This window comes from Pleurodeles waltl, chromosome 2_2 (genome assembly GCF_031143425.1).
Source record: "Pleurodeles waltl isolate 20211129_DDA chromosome 2_2, aPleWal1.hap1.20221129, whole genome shotgun sequence".
NCBI classification, from domain to species: Eukaryota; Metazoa; Chordata; class Amphibia; order Caudata; family Salamandridae; genus Pleurodeles; species Pleurodeles waltl.
This window is the reverse complement of record NC_090439.1, coordinates 765571479-765589921: the sequence shown is the minus strand read 5'-3', so window position 1 is coordinate 765589921 and position 18443 is coordinate 765571479. Positions and strand designations below refer to the sequence as shown.

Genomic DNA, 18443 nt, shown 5'->3' with positions numbered 1-18443 from the left:
CCTGTCTAACTTGCCAAGAATTAGATTCACATGTTGGCTTTCTGGGATATCTTAGACAAGACTTGCAAAACTAGATTTGTGAAACAGTCTAAATTAGCATCCAATTATGCAGAAGCACCCTGCAGTCATTATGAACGCACAATAGTTCATTTGTTAATTGACTGACATGACTTCTAAGCACACTTACGTAAATACAACACTGAAAAGTACAATCAAAACTATTTCCTCTCTATAGGTGGGAAAAATTATACATTGTGGAAGAACACACAATTATGTGGGCCACGTATACAGATGGGTGAAAAAAGGGACAGGGGTGGGTACAAAACGGACATGCCCAGGTTTACATGGTGTGCCAAATGGCTGTACCAAATGTATGGCTCGGCCTGAGTAACCACTTGACCATGACTTTACTTGAATACACACTAGCACCCGAAATCCATACAAGCTTTGGGATCAGTCCCTTGCCACATGAGGTAATCGTCAACAAATGATGCTATTTCATAGTGCTTAAGGTGCTCAGTTGTACAGTGTTGGTACCCTGAAGTGGGGTGAAGGTTGCCATGTTTTATTGTCTTTTATGGCACTGATGACTCAACCTGTGACTTTAACTATTACTAGCAACTGGATGCCACCTCCGCTGAAAGATTTACACAGAAAGGAGCTCTGTGCTCGCTTACAGATAACGCCCCGATGAAAGCAGTCACTGTATAAACGGGGGTCAGAGGCCTGCGAGGGGGCACTAACAGCAAAGGCAGCAAAGGTGTCTGCTCGTATATATATCTTGGAACTTACCCTAAAGGATGGAAATGGCAAAGAATCTAATGTAAGGTTCCTTTGTGGAGGGCAGGCATAGCAGTATCTTATGCTCCAACTGACTGCCATATAGGACACATAAAAATAGCAAAGATACAAGTTCTCACAGTCAAAACTAGCCACCTTCTAGGGACCTCCAATGCTTTCTCAGTTGTGCCTTCTTCACTAGATTTTGTCATAGGCACAAAATCATAGAACATATATAAACAGTACCCTCAAAATGGAGTAGTGTGTACACTGAATTACCATCGCTAAGTACGTATGTAGTGAAGCTGGGAATCAAAAGGAGGTCGATGAACTTCAAGAAGAGGCCTCTGAATGTATCCTCCTCTTATGTTAAGGCAAAGGGCGCCCTGGCACCGAGAACAATAGAAGTAGTCAAGCTCGGACAAAAAACAGGTGCTCAGCTTTCTTTTAAACTGATGATGCCAAGGGATCCTCGTAATGTCAGTAGGTAGAGAGTTCCATATTAGGGAGCACGAATTGAAAAAGACAGGACACCAATCCGACTACATTCAGAGCAAGGGGTCACAAGGAGAGGTTTAGAAGCTGAGTGTAAGGATTGTGAAATTAATTTGCGTTTTCATCTCAACAATATCATTAGTTATTGGCCCATCTAAGAAAACTAGGTTACACCCAAAAGTTAATGACAGAATAATATATTTCTATATTACTGTAGCATGGCCTCTTGGAGAATGGATAAGACTGGCCTCTACCTCGAGGGTAGAGCAGGACAAATCTCAACCACAAGGCCTTTCCTTATAAATCCCCAACCATTTCGCAGTTCCTTTTGTTGATGTTGGGAAATGACTGTGACATCTGTGCAGGTGCTTTCTGCTGCTATACCAATGTCTTTCAAGATATGATGCATTTAAATAATACATTGTGTTTTCTGTGGGTGTGGTTAAGACACTAATATAATTGTGTACTGAGTGTCTAGTCTTCATCTCAATGGCTTTATTTTATCAACTTTTGGAGGGCGAAAAACAGGAGTGGCCATGTTGGAGCTCAAATCAGCACTTGCAGGCAAGATACAGTTTTCAGCTACAGAGGTTTAACTCACTGAACTGTCTCATCGGCATGAAATTCAGAGTAAGAAAATTACCAATGGGGGCTGCTGCCGAGCAAAGTCTATTACACAGGTAAAACTGTAATTTTTGAGCAACTAAATGTCATGACTGTAAATACAAGGGCTTCTGCGCATCGCTGTCACTGGATCCCACAGGGAAAGATAGATGACTACCTGAAACTAATAAGCCTCAACCTGTTTCAGCACTTCTTCTGCTTCAGTGAGTCCGACATAATGCAACTAGGTATAGCGTGCAGCAAAAGTAGCCAATGTAATATTCATTGCGACCATAGATTTCCATCTCATACATACAAAGCATGGATGAAGTCACATTTTTGCCAAATCAAACAAAGAAAAAAAGCCCTGGGTCTCCACACCAGATGCTGGCCCAGGGTTTGTTTGTGCATAAGTAAATGTCATGACATAGGGGTTTTGTTTTCAAAGACAGTAGCTTTCATTATTGGACTTTGTCTATTCCAGGGGATCAAAAATACTCAACTCTTAATCCTCTTTCAATGATATTTCCTCTTTCTTAGACTGAATCATCTGCAGCCCTTTTTTCTCCTCTGCAGGTTTTTTTTTTTTTACTAACCTCCTCCTCCTCGACCCCTTGAAATACCTTAAATAAAAGCTCAGGAAAAGGGCATGGACTTAAATGAATGCTTTAGGAGCGAACGCAAATAAAAGGGAACCTTCAGTCTTGAGGCATAGAGGGGGTCGTTTAAATGCAGGAGAGGAAAAAAAAAATCAAGTGGCATCTAATCCCGCGCTTATGAAAAATTAATATGTCATCAGAGGAATCACAAGTCCAGCGAAGATTAATGAAAGACGCTTAAAAATTACAAGCACACAAACTGATTTGATTAAAAAATAATCTCACTGGTCGTCCTGTAATATTCTTCAACTTATCCGCATCTATCCTGTCAGATGGTTATGATTAAAAATAGGTCAATAGGAGGCTAGTGGTAGAAAGCACATGCAAGGCTTGCAGGCAGTGAGTCGTAGAAGGGATGTCCAGACGGTCTAAAGTGAAAAATTATTCAATGAGCAGAAGCAAGGGAGCAGCATTTTTCATAGCCTCACCGGGGTCTTCGCTTGTCTTCTTCAGCTCAGATGCGTCCTTCTCAATGGACTCCTTCTCCTCCGCTGAAGCCACTGTCGTTGTTTTGGCAGCTCCCTCGGTCTCCTCACCTTGCTCCTCTGTGATTAACAGAGAAAAGAGCCACATGACTGGCTGTTTAGCATCAATTAAAAAGAGGCATAAGCCTTCAGAGAGAGAGAGAGGAAAAAGTGACAACAAAACAAAAGGACATGAGGGAAATACGTATACATGTGGAGGGTGAATGACACTTGAAAGAAATCGGCTCTTAATTAGAAATATTCACCATTTTTCAGACTCAGCACCAAAATTATAACCTTCAGTGGAGCAGGTGGAGTTTTCCATGACATCTCAAACACGGTTCATTTTGTGGCCTTTGTTGCAAAGTGATGTGTGTCAAAAGCAAAATGGCTTTGCACAAAAAGGATAGGGAGAAATATGATTTAAAAAAAATATATAGAAATTCTTCTGGCTGAGGGTGGGGGCTGGGGGAAGAGTTACGGCAGTCTTGTGGTGCCAGTGTTTTAGGTATCATCACTTGGCCATGCTGAAACATTTGGACTGGGCTCAGATGGGGGAGCTCCGGTGGGTGTTAGATACAATGAGCTGGCACCTCGTGCACTTCCCTGGTGTTGGCACCAGCCAGATTATGTGGAAGTCTTCACAGTAACTCAACCCTATTTAATTATTCAACAGATTTTAGCTATGACTGCTGCTGGATTAATCTGTTTATGCAGTTAGCCTCAGTGCTGGAGCTGTGTCCCACTAATCCGTGAAAGGCCTACTGTTCTTTTCCATCCTCTCATCATTTGTCTCTCACTGTGCTGATGTCACGTTTTAATGATTTTTTTTTGCAATCGGAGCATTTCAAGATAACCAGACTTGCAACTTCCCACTACACTTGCGCTCCACATTGCTTATCATGTGATGACAGCTGAATACCTACATAAAGAGAGGAACATGACGGGTAACTGTGTAATTTGGTTCGATATTGCCATCAAAGAGTTGTGGTGACATCATAAACCTTGATGCCAAAGGCCGAATGGTTTGTAAATGTTACCAGAGCCCTGTACCATTTTACACATGTTACCCGTTAGGTATTTCTTCTAATATTACAAGATGTTTGGGGTAGTTAGCATGAAAAAGTTGTTTTCTTAACAGCACAGCTAACAATGGGCTCTGACCTGAAGTAGAATGTTTTGGTTTTGTTTACCTTTCATAAATAAATTCTTGAGAAATGAATGTATGAGGGCTAGTGGATTTATGCCACGCTGGCTGCAGTGTTTACCGCTTAGTTATGGAGTTACTGCATCTGTCAGATAATTTGCAGATTTTCACAAAAAAAGGTTGTTTTCAGTAAAAAGATATTAAAATAATACTGCCAGAAAAGGGAACACTGAAATATTGTCCATATTTCACAGTCCCTTGTGAAATATGGGCTTCTATACCACTGCATTTTCTGCAATAAAAGCACCCAAACATGGTATATATAAGCCAAGACACTGAAAAATAAATGTGTACCAATAACACATTATTTAGAGCAACTGTACTAATAAACGTGAATTCACACATTTATTACAATAATGTAAAGGTCAGATTTGAGTTTATTCATGCAGTTAAATCTGCATGAGTGAAACACGTTTTTGTCTTACAGAGTGCATGAAATAATTAATTTACAATGGGACATCCTCTCTTAATAGCCAATATGGGCCTCTTAACTCGGAATTTACAGTGCTGCACAAATGTAATCACTTGCATCCATCCTGGCCTAGTTAAAAAAAAAATTGCTAGGGCAAACTTGAATGAACAAATGCCATGGTATAAACATATATATATATATATATATATATATATATATATACACATATGGAGAGAGAGAGAGAGGTGCTATATACACACAGACATCTCCAACGTATGAAGAGCCTGAACTGGAAGCTTCAAAACAGGTTTATCAAATGTTTTTTACGTTCTTAGCAGATCAAAATTCAATATCGTACAGAAGACCCAACTTCACCATAATTAAGAGAGTCCCAGTAGTTCACAAGGTAATATAGCAACAAAAAGGTAGATGGGGCGACAGGGATAGGCAACTAGACAGCTAAAGAGAAATAAATACTGTCAGATAGAGTGATAAGCATACAGATCAAGAAGCCCTTACAAATATTGCAAGTAAAGCCGCAATGAGTCAAAGAAACAAGTTTCTCCCTGTCATAAAATAATTTGTAAATTAACTCTAGCAATGCACACAAAAATCACAGATGCCCATTTGAGCATGGTCAGTTTTTTCACGCCCTATAAACAGCATTTTAAGCGGGGCATGCGATACAATTAACCCTTCGGGCACCGCGCTGAAGGCGGCTCCTGTGCCGACATTTTAAGTGTCAGGCATTAACTGAAAATTACACATGGCATAAAAATTTCATCGTGAACGCAACAGTGATTGAAAGGGGGAGCGGTGGCACTCGCCTGCTCCCCATGTTTTATTAATAACATTCTGACAGCAGACTGAAATATCCTCTGTCACACAAAGCAGCTGAGCTCAAAAAAATTGATCTTGGTGGCTTCATTGCTAGGCAAGCATTGTAACGGTGCTCTAAGAAGATACCGCAAAAAATGGAGGCATGATGTTCTGGGCGAATGAGGGGCCCCGCGTGTGGAAACGGGAGTCCACCTTGAACCTGACTTTGAACTGCATGTGTTTGGAAAACTAAATTGGATAACCGCAGGAAACTGGCATTTTCCATAGAAAGTGGGTGGAAAAAATAACCTCCAGTGGGGGAGGTTCCTCTGGGAGCCAGGCATATTTTAGAAGGAAGGTGGCAACACCCCCCAAAAAACAGCTTTGCTCTCGCGCGCGTGTGCGTACTATAAACGCTTCTATTGGAGTTCTCCTGGAGAACGGGATCTCCCTTACCTGTATACATTTTTCTAGATAAGTACCCGACGATAATATGATAATGCACATAAACAATGAAGTTCAATTGTAATAATGTATTTATTCCACAGTGGTCTGTCGCACAATTGCGCCAGTGGCATTAGTGCTCTTTGCAGTGCAACAAGGAATATACCATGCCTACATCCTACATATCCGAATGTCCAATTAAGAATGCCAATTGGTCACCTAAACCTCCGCACTGTTAACTGTGCGGTCCAAATGTAGGCTCATAGGTCTATAATTTGAACGCATAGATATGCTAAGTGAACAGTCGGTGTTCCACGCCCCTAAAACGCATGCGCAGTGCACACTTTTCCCACCTGCAATCGCTCGCTCCTCGCCATGTAAAGTGCAATGGGGTTCTCGCTTCCGTGCACAGCACCTTGAGGATGCTGTAACTTAAATCTACGTAGAGCACACTCTGTTGACACACGCCTGGGCCTGCAAGAGAATGGCTGAGGTCATCTCCGTCCCAGCCTTGCTTCAAGGGCACATTATGCACGTGTGTACTCGGAAGGGGGCTCGGGGGCTGGGAGGGGGCACACTTCTGCTTGCTGCAGGCCTTTATTTCTCCGAGTGCTGCCTGCTAATCAAAGCCTACGCGCTCCCAGTCACAGCGGGAAGGGCCGCCGTGGTTGGGAGGGTGGCAGGGTGGCAGGGGTGCGCAGTTTGGGCCTGTGATCCCGACTGCAGACGGCCGTGTTTAATGCCAAGCGCGCGCCCCGGAGGCTCGCAGCCGGTGTCAGGCCCCGCGGCCCAGCGCAGCCCGTGGCGAGACCCTTTTGACACACACACGGAAGCGCAGGCTTCCTTTCTCTTCCCAGATTTACTGACCCCATTCCCCCAGGGCTGCGAAATGAAGTGTCAAAGTGCTACCGACTGTCCTTATCTTGAGGGGACATAAAAAACTGTAGGGCTTCGAGGGCGCGCCTTGGTAAAACATTGCGTGTCAAGGCACAGGAGGGGGAAAGCCGAGGCACCAAAAAGGAAAGCTATCATCTGGGTCTCATCAGACGGTTGTTGCAGGGTGCTCTTCGGTGCGTTTTTCGCCTGGTATGTGTTTTAAGTGTGAGAGAAATTCCCAGACATGCTCTCCTATACATCATCGTGGTGTCTGACCCCGGCCTGACCCTGGCAACAGTTTGAGAAATCTGAATGTGAACAAAGGCTCTGTGTCAGCAGCGGGGAGAGATTGCGGGGTAGACTTTCCCCCCATCAACTTTAATCGCAAACAGCAGTTTTGAGGCCATAACTTTACAGGGTTCCACTGGGCCGAAAACATGCAACCTCTGTAGGTGAAAATGCCCCTTCCCGCGGCCTGTGATTTTCCTCAGCCCTCCGGTGCTCCCTTTGATGTAGCCAGGCAATTAGCTCTAATGCTCACGAGCTGCAGGCCTGCTTCATGGCTTGGAAGGTGAGAGCTGTTTATTACAGGTAGGCTCCTGGGAGCCGTAAAGGCATTCTGCAATTTTAATTACGAAAAAAAGCTAATCTGAAACATAACTACTATGCAAGGCAAAACAATTACTATCATTATTATGCACAGTGCAAACTACCCGACTTATCCTCCCTTGGCACTCATTTAAATTAAAAATCAAACAGTTGGTTCGCCAAACGTGCTGCTGTGGGCTCATGCGGGTACCACGCACAGTGCACCCCAGCAGTGCCAGAGGCAACTACCGCAGGGTCGTGCCATGGTTTACACACGCCTAACCGGGGCACGTGGCCCTTTTATCGTTTTCAAAGCAGCCCCGTATTCTAGTTTTGCTTGTACAGTTTTAAAACTCGTAAATATTTTATAAATGACAACAGAACATAGGATTCACATGCACTTGAAGGGGTTTTCGCGAGTGATTGTTTTGCAACAGCATTTTGTTCGCACCTGGTTTTATTTATTGTAAACGCCGCACGGTCCTTTGAAGTAGGCCCGTTCTCCCCGGGGTTTAACGCTTATCAACTTTCTCCCACATACTCCCTTTTTTTCCAGAAACTTCTGTTAGTGGTTAATGCAGTCCACTTTCTATGGAACTTGTTTTTCCCGTTAATGAGCGGCAGTGTTGGTGCTTGTGTGTTGGGACAACTGGTCTATATTTCTGTGCTGTGTACAGTTCCAAATGTAGCTATTTATTTTTTTTAAACGACAACACCCCTGCCATACTGGTATTTCTTTCCTGAAAGATTTGCTTTCAGTATTTTTATCAGTGTGCCCCAAAAACCAGGAGGGCAGGCTATGTGATATTTAAGTCAAATATGCTTCATTTGAGCAATAGAAATAATAACAGGGCACATTAAAATACACAGAATGCAAAATGCTACAGTTACACTGTGTGTGCTTTTTTACATGATCTGTTTGTAAAATTATCTTTCTTCATTTTTGTCTCACGTTAGCAAAATTGTGTGCCTTCGGTTCTTGACACTGTCTTCAACACAGCGGCCACCTCCTCCTTGTGTTCAAATATGTGCAGAGACTCTGTCCTTGGTCTCTAGACGATGAGAGGAAGAACCGATTTGCAGATTTCATTTTTCAACAGAAGAAGCTGTGAAGAATTCCAAGTGAAACAATGTAGAAAGTGTGCTGAAGGCTGTCCAGCCTCTAGGCCCCATCCCTCATGCCTTGGGACGTGTGCAAATCTAAGCTCAACAGTACAGACGACTTGCACAGAAAGGGGATTTTTTATGAGAAATAGCACATTTCTCAGCATTAGAATATCATCTGACAATACAACACTTAATGCATGCTTCAAATGTGCATGGATCGCAGAAAAAAGTATGACTCCTAACCAGAAAACTGCACTGATCTTGGATTTAGAAAATCTGTACATCAGGTACGGGTGCAGCACACACACGTTCAATCAGCTTTAGCTGTGATTTAACATGTAGGGACCAGTGTAAACATCTGCCTACGAAGAAGTATGAAAGGAAATAAAAAGTACCAAGGGGCTAAGAAAACCTCTGTTTTCCATAGGTGGCCCTTGCAAGCGCCTCTCTGAAGTTGTTAGTAACTGTGAAAGTTAGCACAGCACAAGAGCCCCTGGCCCATTCTCTTTCCCAGTCCTGCTGCATCGTGGAAGAAGCACTGCCATTAATATGACAAAGAGCACACACGTGCCACAGAAAGGGACTGCCTTTTAAAAAGTCTAGTCACAGAGACAGCTTTTCACTTTGGCTTCGGTAGAAAGATGCAAGGAGAAGAGGCTAGCGCTTTATTTTATTGCCTCCAGGTCAATCTCAACATCAGCCCCCAACAGGAGCTGAGATATCACCCAAGCAACAGAATGTCTCAGTGGCTGCTCTAGACTCCCAAACCGTAAACACAACAAGCATCTCTGAGTCCCTGACTAACCATCAACACCACACGAGGTATTACGAGAATCCAATGTGACTGCAGGTAGCCCAAGGATTAGTAAACTGACCTGAAGGCAACCAGTGTCACAAAACTCCACAGCTATGTTGGGCATAGCATCCCGATTACGTCGAAGAACATTGTTTATGAAGAAGGAGGGCAAAATGATGGATGTCATCGGTTGCAATCTTTTATAAACGTGGTTACAATTATCGAGACAAGTGTGGTGATATGAGTCACCGGGTTAGCACATGAAGGTAATAGCTGGCCATGCACATATGGACTCGGTCACTGAAGGTTGCACAAACCAGCACAGAGAATCGCGGCTGGGCCCTGCAATCTTATGTCGCTCAGAATATACCACATACTTCTTCAGTTGTGAGCTTATCACATTATACCTCAGATGTTTCGATTCTTTCTAAAGTTACTACTGCCTTATGGGCTTTCCCTTTCTTCCGCAATTGCTTTGAAATATTAGCCGGCACTCGTCCTGCTTATCTGCAAGTAGAAATAATGTAAAGATGGGAACCTCTGTGACTAGTTCAAAATCTTTCTCGCTTTTATTTTTATTTGAGCAACTTTACAAGCATTTCGATTGTAACCAGATGTACATCCCGAGACGTGCCTAAAACACACAGGAGAACTGAGCAGGGGCGAATGTTCGTACAGCCTGAAAGGTAACATTGCTACCGGGAATTCGTTTAAAAAGTACAATATTATTGTTTGCTTTACGTGTACATCTAGATTTCTGTCATCCTGGCTAAGCTGCTACAACAACATTTTCCCAAATCAAAGTTCAAATTTGTAATTAAGCCATTCAAATGGAAGTTCCGCCTACCTATAAAAATACAAAAGTGTCAGCGCCTGATTTATGGACAAGGCAATGTCACAAAGGAGCTTGGAACACAAGTGTAGTTTCAGAACAAATCCTCCTCAAGGATGCTCGATTATTATTATTAAAATGAAAAGAGGTGCATCCACAAGGCCCTATGATTGTCAATGCGAAGGGCAGTTGGACAATGGACAACAAATGCATTGGTGGTGTTAACACCATACATAGGAAAATGGGTTTTGAGATCTATTTATTACTTGGAAATTTGAGCAACAACTATAGAGTTCATGAATGTTCCCCAAACTGTCTGAATGCCTTCCATTGCTTCGTTCAAAAAAGACTCTTTACATTTGGACTCTCTATAGTTGTCTTGGGTGAGAAAAAAATCAAGTGCTTCAAAAACCAGCAAACCAAATTAGCTTTCTTGCATACAGAGCAGTGTTTGTTTGAATAAAAACACACAAACACATTGACGTGGATGGGACAATCTGTATGAGTACTGCAAGTCCACATGTGCTGCGGATCACAAGGGAAGACCTCATCTCTTTCATGCACATATAGAAAATATGATTAACAACTGGATATACTGTCATATTTTTTCAGCAGCTTAACAGCACTTTCTTTTGACATTTTGCAGCCTCTATCTACCATGGGGCAAAAGGGCATTTGTCGCAAAGCACAGCATGCTGTTACTGAAAGTGGACAGTTTACATTTTGTTTTACACAATAACATATAAAAACAACCAAACACCAGTATGGATCATTTTAGGGATCACCAGGTGTTACAACTGCAGCCTGTGTAGGATTCCATGGACACTGAAACATTTGTCAATTCTTCCTCTCATTATGCTCTAGTAGTGGACTCCAGGTCTATTCACTGTTGTAGTGCCCTGTTTGGCCTTTACTCTTACCGCCAGGCAATTCATCTCGCTGAAATATATAAAATGTGTACTTAATAGCTCTGGACGTGAAGCACTGATTAGGTACTCCTGCATTCACTGGGAGGCTAGGTCTCTTAACCGGCTCTTCCTCCTTGTTTTCAAATGACAGACCGCTGACCAGAATAGTCGACAAGAAAGACACTGCATATGTTAACAATATGTATATATGTGTTCTCGTGCAACAACCAAGCTTTGAACAAGATTGTTTTTTTTGTTGTTGTGATCAAAGTATTATGTTGCCTGCCTACCTAAGCTATGATTGTAATAAACAGAGAGGGTATAAGGAACTATGCACTGCCCAAACGTTTACCACCAGATCCTCTTCCCCTGTGTTATAGTATTGCACAGATCCATACATCCAAGCTGTTCTTTGAGGTTCTTCCCTTTCACTGACCTTTGGTTGTGAATTGTTGCTATTCTGTTCCTCCAATGACTTTGCCTTTCTGTGGTTGCATTGTCTGCAAACCCCTTGTTCAGAAATGCTAATGATACATATGTATCTGAATGCTTCCAGGAACAGAACTGGTGTCCTCGAACACCAAAAGTACACTGCTCTTTAATTTCCTGTATTGCTCCCAGTGTTTTTCAGTCAAACGATTTCTGACACATTTCCTGACAGAAAAGAAAAATCACGCACGAGAAACATCAGACATGAAAAATGAAGCGCTGGCCACTCTTCCATGACTGGGGTCAGAGATGCATTGTATGTCAAAACAGACAATGGAGAAGGCGCTGCCTCCAACAGCAGGCCGAGCACACCCCAGACCGCAGGAGAAAATGCTTACTCCATCTGTGACTGCGACCATTCTCTGCAATAGTCAAACTCCAGGTTACTTTTGGGTTATCATGTAGATACTGCAAGATATAATGGGGCTTCTTATGTGGCCACCTGCATCAGTACTAACCAAATCAGAACAATGCTTGTAAGATAGAGTTCTCTCACTACAACCTACCTTTTAGCGGGGAGGTCCCCATGTGTCTAAAGAACCCATCTGCCCTACCACGATCATCCCGCTTAAACCCCCCACCCCCAATTCAGGGTCAATACTTACGCCCGAGCGGGAAAACGAGGAGAGCAATGTTTCCAACTAAGACTTCCGTAAGACGAAAGGTCTCAGTCAAGCTATTTTCAGCACAATCTGCTGCTGCACTTCTGCGGCCTTTCAGAAGCAGACGTCGGCAACAGACGTAGGGGCCGCTGACATAATTCTGCTACGGTACACGTATAAATGTGGATGCAAAGGGTTCCATGTTTACCTCAAATTCTGTTTTCAGTACTATAGTGGTTTCTTTCCTAGAATGGTATTGTGTTTTAATAATAATAAATGTTATCCTTGCCATGAGAATTAGTCTCTCCTGCTTACCCTTATACCATCATAACATCATGAATCCAGCATCACAATGTTACTTGCTGCAAGAAAACAAGGTATCACAAGTAGGGATGTCTTCTGAACACTGCCAGGTTAAACTGAAATCTCAGACTCTTGACCCAGCTTCCTGCACATATATGTGTATATATTTTGAAAGTTTGCTCAAAAAAATGTAAACTGTAAAACACATTCATATCTTTTTTTCTTTTTTTTTTGTAAACCTGGAAGATGCTTTCTGTCTTCTACCAAGACTTTCCCTATGCACAAAAGACACTGTTTACCCCAGTTACTGAATCTTGCAAAATCCTTGGGAGTAGTTAATGTGTTTACTGGATATAGCTTCAGACATAAATGTGAACCTGACCAAGAACTGAAAAATCTTTATTTGTACTTTTTAGTCTCTTTACATCAATTGAACAAGGAGCAAATCAGGCAAAAGCAAACTGCATCTCATTTAAAACGATATCTGTTGGAAGCACTGCAAAGAAGCAGGGCCTGCTATTAGGGAAGCCAAACGTGCAATGCGATTTCTGATAGGGGAATTATGTTTGATGCATCTCCCGCTCAGTGAACTGTCGTGACAGCATTTGAGCCCTTTAAAAAGAAATAGGGAAAAATATAAGCCTAACAATGTGTGGCTGTCAGCAAATACATCTCCAAGACCTAGGAGGTTCTGCGGGAAACAGTCCGTGTGGAATGCAACCGAATAATGAAAAAGAAAAAAAAAAGCACAGCATATTTTCTTTCCCTTTGATTGTGAATAATATTTCAGAGAGAAAAACACATTAGCACAGCTACAGCAGAACTATAATGCATCTGTTCCTTCTGACCTGCACTTAGAGAATAAACATGAAACGCCAGTGATTTTTATCTTGCCAGCTTAATGAAATCTCGAGTGAATATTACCTCGCCAGCTTAACGAAATCAAGAAGATTGGACATGGATGGCCATTTCAGACCCGTGAATTCTGCCAGAATGTGCATGTTTGTCCACGGCTCCACCTAAATTATAGAGAAACATATTTGCGCCCCCAAACCATCCAACAAAGCATTCCACTAGGTTTTTGTTTTCCACTTCACCTCAGCTAATGCTGCTTTGAAGAATACGAAAAATGCAGCATTGTGAACAAGGGGGTGGACCACCTTTTATCAGGGCACCAAATGAACCTGGAGCTCCGTGGTGCATAACAGAGCTAATTACAAGTTCGAGAAGTTTCTGTGGGTGAGCCTCACCTCAGGTATCGCACACACATTCCAAGGCCCTGTGTCAAGCACTGAAACATCTGCAACAGGATCTAGCATTCTTCCTCTATGAGATAAGCGAAAAACATGCCTTTAATTAAAAGACATTTTTTGTGAGTGTAGTCCCTGTGAACTTCACTGCTTCCCAGTCCCAGTGCTATTTACTTCTTGACTGTATCCCATTGTGCCATCTGCCTTCTCACTTGTAAACATTCCAGCTCGCTGCTGCTTTGTGAAAAGTGTCTTTCTTTCATGGGACTGGAACGAGAGGCAATAATTTTCATTTCCTTATCATTAAAGGAAAATAGCCTCGCTTTACAACGAAGCGATATGAAAAGCCATGTGTGGCCAATATTTCTCAGTTCACCAAGGGCAGAATTCAACTATAGGGCCTGGAGTCACAGACTGGTAAGGCAAGCAAATCATGCATCCATTTAAATACTGTTACAGGGTATTACTACTGCTTTTTGCTAGGAATGCTGCTGGCTTTAACAACACAAGAGATATTTTTTGGTCTAGGCAAGTAATGAATTTCCCTTTATATAAAAAGGTTTCAGGGAAAAAAAATCTATTTGAATTAAGAATGCTGCATTTTACAGCTGTGTTGTAAGTATTTTTGGTTGTGGTTTGTTCTTAGACCGAGTGGTTTTTATCTCCTCGGTCCATCCACAAGCCCTTAAAATAGCGCGTCAGAAAAATGCAATTTAATCAGAATGAGGATCTAAATTGTAAGTTTACACAAACCAGTCTAAGTTTAGGTCAGGGCTTGCTCTGCCAAACCACTTCTGGCCTTTCAGGCACGTCTATGAGAGCAGGCCTACATTTCATTATTTATGCAGAGCAAGCCAAACCAAAGACCTGGGTGGGTCCCCAAGAAATGAGGTAGGTTGTTTTTTTCCATCCGCAGAACCCCCATTAACATTTAAACTAACGGGCAGCTTACGAAGCACTGACTCCAACTAGAACTACCACAAGGGCACAAATATTGAAGTGAAGCGACAGAAGAGAAGCTACAAGAGAACTGAAAGGAAGGAGCTCGGCGGTAATGAAGGGCGAACATGTGTCTGTAGGTCTGACGTGTCCTGCCATCTGTGCACACGGTGCACTGTTCCTTTCGCAAGGAGCGCAGGCTCATAATACCACTGCGGCCTGTGTGCATCTGTCCAGTGCTCTCAGAGCTTCAGGAGGCTGCCTCTTTCTGCTCTAGGTTTCAATGAGCGCTCTGGGCATCGCCTTGACAAATGTGGGAACGGCCACAGCTGTGAAGAAGGGCTTTAGGTTGCGGGCCCTTGGTCACATGAAAGGTTGCATTAAATGTAAGTTATTAGACAGTTACTTAGATATAAACCCTTCAACGGCAGGTGACAGGCAAAGCAAGGCCTGCACGGATTCACAGAAGACATGCTGACAGATTGGCTTCTAAGCTAATACTGGCAATTAAAATCTCCACATATGACACGAGGAAATGCATGTATTTAATAAAAGTCTACATGATTTCATTGGGGCCTTCCAGGCTCAGCAGATGTGTTATTTTTATTTTTTTATTCAAATGAAAACCTTTTGTGTTAAATATTTTAGATGCTCTGGCAGCAACAGTTATCAGTTAGAAATGTTTCATTATGAAACATTTTTCAAAGGCACTCTGATATTGTTTTCAGTAATCATTCAATATTTGTTTACAGCCCACCAATAGCCTGTGGGAGGATGCCAGCTTCATTTGTAGAGGCATGCAGGGGTACAGAATGTCACCTACAGTGTCCCAGTTTTCCTTTTCCAAGCGAGGCCTCAAACTTGTGACCCCGGAAGGGCAATGGAGGCTAATGCATAACGCCGTGATGAGAATTCATTGGATTCCAATACATGCAGTTATCTGAGAAGACGCTGAATCACTTCAACTGGGCTTAGTCAATGAGAGGAGCTGAAGAAGTAACCAGCCGAACCTCAGTTCCACTGGTCACCTCTCGCCATGAGCAGTGCCATAGAGTGGCTGATGAATTATCCAACTTTCAGAGAACTGGGCCATCTACTCGTGGTTTTTAATCAGCCAATTAAAATAGAACACACCTAACTAGACAATCAAAGCAGAGACCGAATTGCAAGAGTGGGTCAAATGGGCAAGCAAGATATGCTATCATTTCTGAACTTTGGATTTGGAAAAAAATGTTTTGTTTACACACAGAGAACTCCACACTATGCGTTCTTCAAATCCGAAAATAGCCTGTACTTTGAGAAACTACCATCACAGAATATATTTCTAAATGATGTAGGCAGAGTGACACGAGGCAGGAGACTAGGCTAGTAAACTATGAGATATCTGAGAATCACCACTTTGATTGAGGCTGGAAGTAATTGTTGAAATGTATGCAGTCACACCTGATTGGCAATGAATTGTTGGTTTAGGCTGACAGAAAAAACGTTAGCACTTCATTTTAGGAATTGCTTAGCTAGGACCCAGTCAACTTTGTCAACTAGACATTCATATAGAAAATTCATCTTATAACATGTTTTATATAGTGATTGAGAAAGCTTACTTCGTAAATAGTCTGCACAGAATAGGGATTATAATGTGATCTTTACCTTGGCCCTGTGGTGGTTTATAGTCAAACACTTGAATTCTGCTCATGGAATTAGTGCTATACAAATGCAAAACAGAAATAGTTTGAAGAGGATGTCATGCACTTATATAACATGAGTTGAATTTCAAGGAGTTCTACCCCCTGCCCTCCTCACACACACAAAACACACAGCAGCAGAGACAAAAAAGGCTGTGCAGGCTAAGAACCACGTGGGAAAACAAGGGCGTTCATTCCTTTGTGATCAATATGCACAAGTTGATGAACAACTTTGTTCCACAGGCTAGTTGGGGTCATGTTGACAATTGTGAAACTCAAAGAAGATAGCCACAGAAATGGTTTTCGAATCATTTATCAGATTCTACATCTTACCACACACAAAGGGGGAACAGAAATAATATTATTAAATAATTGGACCTTTTAGTGTTGGATTATTTTTGGTGTGCTGACCATGTACAGTGACTCTATCTAAATGTATGATGTTAGGAATTATTTAAGGATGCTCATACCTATTTTGAATGTCCTTCGATCTTTCAATTTGAGAAGACTGAGTCACAGCTGCACTACCACAAGTTAGGATCAGTGGAGGGCCACAAAGGATGCCATGAAGTCCCATGCATGAAATAGGTTTCCCAAACAGAGTTCCAGGCAAGTTTGTACTCTTAGGAGCAGGGAGAGAATGTTCACGGGACCGATGAAAATGCATGTCTGTTTTCATACATGTTGACGCCTGAATTAATTCATGTCATTGTAGTACTTGACTCTGATGTGGGGAACAGAACTTCACTTTAAGGATAGTTTAACGTTTGGGATCCGCATGTTCCAATAAGATTTTGAGGCAACGTTATCACCAACAGTGGGTGGGGGTGGACCAGATAAAAGGGAAGGCTTAGTCTGGGGTTACAAACAGCACGGGGAGAAATGGGGAATAGGAATGATGATTTATCTCAAGTTCCAATAAAGGGCAAAGGGGGCTACTGGCACGAAAGGAGTGTGAGGACTAATAACAAAATGCCACAAAGCAACTTTAATTATAGGATTTGTCTTCTGGCTTGTCATTTCAAAAGAAAATATAATTATGTGATATTTTTACTTTTCAGTGAAATGTCTGTCAGCATAATTACAGACTTAAGCTTTGCTTTGCTCCATACTTAGATGACATCACGTAAAACAAAACAAAAATAAGTCTTGGTATGGCTGATGCTTTTATTCACGTTGTCAAACCTATGAACAATTATTGTGTCCTACTGGCACTTAGTTTCCTGAAGAAGAGCAAGACAGACCTCGAGAGTTACAACACAAACCATGTAATTTGTTGACAAAATTTGAAGACGCTTTTTCACAACTGTGCCATGCATTTACAAAATATTGCTTCGTGAGTAAAAAACACAACTATCTTTCTCAAAAATGTTATTTTGTGCCGATGTTGGTTGTTTTTGTTGAACTACAGAACAACCGAATGTCTAGGCCGCTACACATTGGTCTATAGCACCAGAAGCAGCAGCCATGTTACAAGCAGGCAGCGATCTGCAGGCATGGTGAAAGCTACATGTAGCCGGGCTGGCTTTATTGGGTTAATCAAGATGAATCTCGTGAAATGAAATTTGTATCCTTTTAACTCGACTGCCCTCTTTGTCAAATTGAAAGGGAAGAAAGCAGGCCTATTTACTGCTGCTCACAAAGAGATGATATCTAAGTGAAGGAAAATAAATAAAAGCATTTGCTACCCTGACCACTTCATAAAACCGCCTTCCACCCCCAACGTGCATACAATGTCCCATCTCATTAAAAGCTGAATGTGCTGGCTGGCTGGAAGCCTAGCTAATGAATTATGACGTATGACAGTCCACGCATGCAAATCCATCTATTCTTTCCTTTCTAGTCTTTGAGGGGAGGGGAAACCATTATTTTTCTCCCTTTCTAGTTCTTCACAGTCAGCAGTTGCTACTTAGCATATAGCAGACATCTTTCCGTGGAACTCGAAAGCTGCACCAGTGATAAAGGAGGGGTAGCTTGAAACTAATTACGGTTCTCTGCACTGCAGAGGTGGGATGCTCTCCTCGGTATCTTTAGCCCGATATGCAAAGGCCCGATATCTGTGGTGCGTGTGTAAACAGATAAGGATATGCCTACCAGGCATTTTAGGAACATCTGTCAATTTTTTATGGAATGCACTGATTGTGGGCTATTGATTACATTTAAACAAAGTTGTTGCGAAAGAAAAGTC

At 42.2% G+C, this 18443-nt stretch overlaps 1 protein-coding gene across 9 annotated transcripts in view; it reads right to left on the bottom strand.

Moving 5' to 3' along the window:
- ZFHX4 (zinc finger homeobox 4) overlaps positions 1–18443 on the bottom strand; it is a 150218-nt gene that overhangs the window by 27382 nt on the left and 104393 nt on the right. For all 9 annotated transcript variants that reach the window (XM_069220384.1, XM_069220381.1, XM_069220378.1 and 6 more), the window contains one exon: positions 2966–3082. In XM_069220384.1, coding sequence (XP_069076485.1) covers positions 2966–3082 — 117 coding nt within the window. The remainder of the gene's footprint in view (positions 1–2965; positions 3083–18443) is intronic.